Here is a 7523-nt window from a genome sequence, read left to right as displayed (position 1 = left end):
CAACAGTATGTTTATACATCAACAGTATAAACACATCAACACCTGTGTTGGGTCCCCTGAGTTTGCCTTGACAGGCAGACACGCCTCTCAGCCTGAGTGTGTTTTGCATTATGATTACAGAAAGAACCGCAGCTGCAACAAAAAGCTTCATACGATCATCAAAAGATTGGGATGTCTCATGCTGGCAATAATGACATGTTATTATGATTCACTCGCTTCTTTAATCAGCTCATTCTGTGTGTCTGTGTTCAGTACAGTGTTGTATAAGCATGTCAGTGAATGCTTCTTGGTTTTGTATTAAGCATAGCACGCTGACCTTTAAATATGATTTCTTTGCCACTTCAACGTTTGATCAAATCTGTTGAGAAACAGGAAGATTGTGATTCATCAGTTGGAGGAGGGCTCACGCCTACACGAGGAAAAAAATCCTCTTCTGAATGGCAAGATAGCAGACTCCTGTTAGAGCCGTATAATGTTTCTGTGCTAATGAAATGTCACATCTAGTTCTTTCAGATAAATATCAGCTTAATACGTTTCTAGTCAGCCTGTGACCAAAAAAAACGGTAAATTAGCTCCATCAGATGAGGATAAAAGCCCAACACCTTTGACAGTGTTGATTTAATTTTACATACATTGCCTCTACGGATTTGACGACCTGCTCTCCATGAAACCTTTCAGATCTATAAACAGACTGTTTAAAGCTGAGGTTTGGTGTGAGGCTGCAGAGACTGAGCAGAGCTGGTGGGGGCGAGCAGTAATCTAATGAGCAGAGGGGTGGATGGAGGTAAATGATCCACAGACAGCAGAGACGCTGCAGCTGATTGATCAGAAGCAGAAAACCCAGACAGAGCTCAGGTTCCCAGACCTTCTTCCATTTTAAGCCTTAAAATAACAGCAATTACTGCATGTCAAAAGAAACTAAACGTGGAAACTACTGCAACTGAATTAACGACTACATCAAAAGAAGCACCTGCAACCAAACATGGCAATTGATGCAACACTTGTAACTAAACATAGCAACCACATCAAACAAACAAACTAGTGGAATGACAGAAGCTGGAAATAAATATGGCAACTACTGCAAAATAATGCAGCCAAACAACCACGCGTCAGCGGAGGAAACTGCAACTAAACATAGCAACTGCTGCAACCACACCAAGCAGTTACGAAGTATAGCAACACCAGCCAAATAGATCAAATTGAGCCTCAATGCCAGCTGTCAGCAGCCACTCTAAATAAACCTGCGACTACTGAAAATGTGATTAAGCATCACTACTGTGCAACTAAACCAATTACTGTAGTATCAGCAGCACCTGCAGCACGGAAGCTACTGCAACCAAACAACAACCATGAAACCAGCTCCTGCAGTGGCAGCAAGACCTACAGCTATACAAGGAATCCACTCCAACTAAGCCAACCAATTTAAGCAACACATGTAACCAAACACAGGTCAAAAAATAAGCCTCTCCTGCAAGTACATCAACTACTGTAACAAAGGCAGCACCAGGGATTAAACATGGGAAGTACAGCAACTAAACTTTTGGTTTTAAATTAATAACAGCAGCATTTGGGCCTGTAAAGGTTATTTATAGGCAAAGAGTCTGTTTTTGTAATTCCTCTCAGGATTTCTGTAGTTCCTCTCATTGCTCATAGCCTGTAGAGGCCTTTGTTTCCACAATAATTCAATTTTTTATTACAATTTAATAAAACGCTCTCAAAGTCAAACCAGACACTGAATACAGCATCTTACCGCCACAGCCTCCAGAATCTGCTTGATGACATGAGCGGCATCTCTCTCACTGTAGTAGCCACGTTCCACAATCCTGGAAACAAAAATACAGTCAAAGATAAAATGACATGAAAATCAAGAGCAGCATCTCTTTATCTGTTCTCTGATTGGTTACACTTTACTAATGTACGTGTTTGTCTGGTTCGGTTTTCCAACAGAGATGTTGGAACAAGCTGTTAGTACTTTCATTCTCTTTGACTTTTGCATCTCAGTTTGGAAGTCTCAGGACAAAATGAGCAAACCGCTGTAGCTGTTGCAGTTGTAGCCTGTAAAAATGGCAACTTATGCAGTCAAAACAACCACATCACATTACACCAACAACGCCATCGAAACACAGCAACACCTGCTTCAACTAAACATGTTAATTTATGTAAATGACCAATCGCTGACACGGAAACTTCAGTAACACCTCCAGTAAACATGACAAGTTCTTTAATAACAGCATGAGTAACTTAACACAGGGGCCTCTGTGCCCAAACATAGAACTTCAGTTACAGAAACGTCTGTAACCGGACACAGCAACTCCTAAAACACCCAAAGTACAGCAACATCTAACCATGGCAACCACTGCAACTACAGGAAAACTGCCAAGTTAAGTGATTGGTTCATTAGCAGGAATTGTGCTCTTAACTATAGCAACCAAACATCACAACTTTTGCAGCAAAACCAGCCTCTGCCACTACAGCCACACTGCCAACCCTGAACAAAACCATATACCAAAAATAGACGATTGCAACTTTCGCTACTCCACCAATCACAACAGCTGCTGCAGCAAATCTAAACACACCAACTCAACATCTGTAACTAAACATAACAACAAAATGGATCGAGCCAAACTCCACTATTCACCATCTCGATCAACACCTGCAACTGACCAACCAACACAACTGATGCAGCATGTGCAACCACTGATGATACAGCAATGCATATACCTACACACACCACTGAAACTAATGTAACAAATGCAGCACAGCAACTACTGCCATTACAACTGCACAACAGCTACTGTAACTGAACTGCAGACTACAGCCCAACTTGTAATCAAAGATTTCTCAAACTAAGCCAACCAGTGATACTTTCAATTAAACACAAAAACTACAGCAATGTCAGTAGGACAGCTAAAGCAGCTAATGTGAGTGTGTACGTACCGGTCAAAGAGCTCTCCTCCAGTCACCAACTCCAGCACCAGAGCAATGTCTGTGTCTGTCTCAAAGATCTCCTTCAGCTGGATCTGAGCCACAGGAAAGCACAAGAAGCCAGAAATATATTAAAAATGCATGAGCGAATACTGAGAGTCATATATGTAAATAACAATGTCCATATAAAAATAGAACTTCAGTGGGACTGTTGTTATTTGCTCAAATTACTGGTAATTGAATAATTCACTGTAAGAGTGCAAAAATGTCCAGTTTTGTCAAAGCCATTGGTGTTCCTCAGTGACACATGAAGGTGTCGTATAGAATAGCATCCTGGGTTTGGTTGTGTCATTCCCAACTCTAATGTGAACGATATAAGCACAATCTTTTCCTAAACCATTTCAGGATTTTAAGTGTCTGAACCTACTAATATCTATCAGCGTAAAACCTAAACCTAACCTAACTAAGCACTTTATAGAACCTAATCTTAACCAAGTTGTTCCTATTCATCCATCCCTCCATCCAATAATCCATTTCAGGGTGGATTAGATGTTAATTAATACAACTTAATCCCAGCCTAGGCCTGTTTCAAGGATCTTTCAGAGCCTAAACCCAGCCTTTAAAGCCTAAGTAGCTTTTAGTGCCAAAGCCTAACCACCAGGTAAACAACAGGCACTAACTGAAACTGCACTAATAGTGAAGGCAAAACCAACTGATTCTGCCTCTGGTACATAAACACTCAATATCACTTAAAACATGCTTGAGAAGAGCAAACACTTTGAAGTATTTTTGAACTTTCCAAGCAGGAACATAGTAACGAGATTTTTTTCATGTTTCCAGTCATCATTGTCCCAGATTCAACAAATAAAGAAACAAACATGAAACAGACAATAGACAGTTCAATACTTAAAGTACAATAAAAAAGCCCACACATCACGTACTTTGATGTGGTGCAGTTCATCGACCTGCTTTTAAAATAGTACTAAGAAAAGAAAAACAGAACTGATGCGTCAGTCTTGTCTTAAATAAAATATTAGAATACATGCTATAGCTCGCATACTTGGTAGATGAACTCTGGGCCATGCTCAGATTGAAATAAAGTTGAATCTAAATTCTTACAAGCTCATAAACAAGTGTTTTAGCTCACATTAAAGGGTCGTGTTTAAAATCAGTGATACAAAGAAAAGAGAGATTTATGGGGAAAATTTTAGAGTCGACTGAAAATAAGAGAGATTATTCAGTCACACCAGACCAGGTGAACATGAACTTTAACAATAAAAATGAACTGATTTATTCTGCATATTATAAATTAAGTCATTAATTCATGTCCTGGCAGAACCCGAAGTGTCTGTTTTGGTGTTTTCTTCCATATTTTCATATTTTGCACTTATTTCAACTATTTGTGACTCACATGAATGGACCAAGAATAATTCCTCAAAGTTGTCCGCTGGACATTCTGGACTTTGTTTACACTAATTCGATTAGATGTGTGGTCATCTAATCGAATCACTTCATCACTAAATCACTTTAAGCATATTCTGCACTGCACAAGACACAAATGTGGAGCACATGGACATTATATTTCTTCATTTCCATTTAATACTTGTACAGCTGCTGTTATTGTATGTATATATATATTATATTTATACATCTTATATATATATGTATATATATATATTATATATATTATATATATATTATTAATGTTGTTGTGTGTGTGTGTGTGTGTGTGTGTGTGTATGTGTGTGTGTGTTGTGTAGTGTATGTATTGTATATAGTATATATATATATATATATATATATATATATATATATATATCTTCATACATTCTTATATATTTCTATATGTGTATTGTGTATTTTGTTGTACAGTTATTTTATTTTCAACTTTAATTTTCATATTTATTTCTTATTCATAGCCTTTTCTTTTTTTCTTTAGGTCACGAGCAGTTGTGTAAGCATTTCACTGCATATCGTACCGTGTATGACTGTATGTGACAAATAAAATTTGAATTTGATTTGAAAGTTCACAACTCTACAACACTTTTATCCAACGACATTAAAAGCTGGAGGAAAGTTTTGATTAAGTAATACATATAAATATTCTACGAGTGACCTGACTTGAACTAGACCGCTCACAGCCTGGGAGCTTATTGGCTGTCATCTGATAGATCATTTGGGGTCTAGTGGATCTCTGGGCTAAGACTTCCATTTCCACCCATCAAATAATTCTTTACAAATGCAGATCCACGTTTAAGTTTCTGATGGTTTTGAAAATGCATTTCAGAAAAACGTTTACCTGTTTGCAGCCAAATGGAACCAAGGCTGGGTCCAAGAACAACCCAATTCCCACAGATTCCCTTAAACAAGCATCGTTACAGCTCGGCACAAAACCTATTTTAGGCACTCAACCCTCTTTTCGATTCAGTTTAGTTTAATTTAGATAGTGCCAAACTACTCAAAGTGCTCTATAATGTAGGGTAAAGACCCTACAGTTATAGAGAGAAAACGCATATACTTACAATGTTTGGGTGAGAAAGACGCAGCAGAACGCCGATTTCGGTGCGAACAATTTTCTTGTCAATCTGCAACAGAAGAAACATGATCAGAATGGACGGATTTACCCTTATAAGTCAAAACATAACAAATATCTTCTGCTGAAGTGTTACCCTACAGATTTTTGAAGGTTTCCTGTATATCACAAAGATATTAGCAGCAGATTCGTCCGGGACGTTGGATTGGTAGCCACCAAGAATCAGAAGCCACCCCATCAAACACAGTTTGGCAAACCAACACTTTGGCTCCTAGACTTTGACTTGCACTGTTCTAACTGGACAGTCTACGTTATTTTCTTCATCATTTCTTGCTAATAATGTTTCGACTCATCTGTGCACATGTTATATATTGTTGGACTGCTAAAGTCTCCATCATGCTGGTTCACTGACCGTTTTCTTGAGGACTTTGACAGCGTAGGGCTTCTGGGTCTGTTTCTCCTCACAGCGATACACAATAGAAGTCGCTCCTCTGGAAGGAAACACAAAACAGTTAAACCTGAACACTGCAAAGACCTGTGTGTACAACATGGAAACCAGTCTGAGCTACTGAAAAGGAGGAACTGAGATTCTTTAATTGGAGCCAAACAGGCACTTGAACTAAGTACTAGAATTTAGTTTCATTTTCAGGAAACACTGATAATTATTCTACTGTATGAATGACACAACATTTAGACTTTTTACTGGTTCCTGCTGGTACTTAAATGTTGGTGCAGTGAAAAAAAAACCCCAAGAAACTAGTGTTTGTTCCACTGAAGGGCATTCAGACATGTTCCACTAGACCGAGGTAGGCAACTCCAGGCCTCGAGGGCCGGTGTCCTGCAGGTTTTAGATCTCACCCTGGGTCAACACACCTGAATCACATGATGAGTTCATTAACAGGCCTCTGGAAAAGTTCAAGACATGCTGAGGAAGTAATTTAGCCATTTGAATCAGCTGTGTTGGATCAAGGATACATCTAAAACCTGCAGGACACCGGCCCTCGAGGGCTGGAGTTGGACACCCCTGCACTAGACTATATGATGGAGAATTAGGGCCACATTAAGAAAACAAAATGAATGTCCATTTTTATATTAAAGTCAAAATTTCAAGATTAATTTGAAATTTGAAATGCGGAGATTACAGTTGTCATGTAAAGCCAAACATCTGCCATGGCTCCTGTTCCCTCTACAAAATGCCTCGTGTGGATAAGTTAGGGAAACAAATTGATCGTTGTGTCTTATTGTGTCTCTACCGCATACATCCTCTTTATTGCACGAGGGCGTAACCATCAATATTCTCACAGCTGTCCACTGCCAGCCATTTCAACTCTTCCAGGTTTGTGTGGGGTTTTCTTTCTTTTCAACTCCCACCACACTGTTCTTGTGCTAAAAGAGAAATAATTTCCTTAACGAAATCAATTTTGAAGTACAATTTCACGACCTCATCTACACGAGGCTTTTTATAGAACTACAGCAGCTGTGGCAGCTCCACATTTTACACATCTCACACATTTCTCTCAAAATAGTATTTTTTAAACCAATTAACATAGAGGCCTCGAATCTGTAGGTACTTTTGGTCCTACAAGAGGAAGTCCTTGTGTTTGAAACATGCACAACGGGTTCATCCATCCAATAATACCCAGCAGATTCTGCAATAGAATCTGGCAGTATGAAACTCAACTTATCTGTTACTCAAATTAAAAAGGTTTGGATAAGGTTTAACAGCTGGTGGACGTATACAAAAAAAATCAAGTTGAGTTTTTATTTGAGATGTTTTATTCCCATCTTTTCTGTTATGAGTGTGCTTTTTTCTTTTCACACCTGCCTGTTAAAGTTAGACTTAAGTTAGATTATAGCTGGAAGAGAGTTGGGTTTCAGTTAGGATTAGAGTAAGATTACTTAAGGGTAAGTCCAATTAAGACACAACCACAACTCTGTGTGTATGTGTGTGTGTGGTTAGGGATCTGGTATTCTGCCGGGACAGATGGAGGAAACAGATCCATCTGAGAAGCATCCACAGACTCTCTCTCTCTCTCTCTCTCTCTCTCTCTCTCTCTCTCTCTCT

The 7523-nt window shown here is 38.9% G+C and overlaps 1 protein-coding gene across 1 annotated transcript in view; it reads right to left on the bottom strand.

Annotated features, from left to right (window-relative positions):
* Nucleotides 1-7523, bottom strand: part of si:ch73-60h1.1 (calcium/calmodulin-dependent protein kinase type IV) — a 21398-nt gene that overhangs the window by 11670 nt on the left and 2205 nt on the right. The window contains exons 2-5 of the mRNA XM_014333916.2: nucleotides 5871-5949; nucleotides 5448-5510; nucleotides 2938-3020; nucleotides 1751-1823 (exon numbers count right to left, since the gene is read on the bottom strand). Coding sequence (XP_014189402.1) covers nucleotides 1751-1823; nucleotides 2938-3020; nucleotides 5448-5510; nucleotides 5871-5949 — 298 coding nt within the window. The remainder of the gene's footprint in view (nucleotides 1-1750; nucleotides 1824-2937; nucleotides 3021-5447; nucleotides 5511-5870; nucleotides 5950-7523) is intronic.

This window comes from Haplochromis burtoni, unplaced genomic scaffold (assembly GCF_018398535.1).
Source record: "Haplochromis burtoni strain Fernald_Lab_line unplaced genomic scaffold, NCSU_Asbu1 Contig_5, whole genome shotgun sequence".
In the NCBI taxonomy this organism is placed as follows: Eukaryota; Metazoa; Chordata; class Actinopteri; order Cichliformes; family Cichlidae; genus Haplochromis; species Haplochromis burtoni.
Note: the sequence above shows the minus strand (reverse complement) of the source record. Positions and strands in the feature narration are given on the sequence as shown.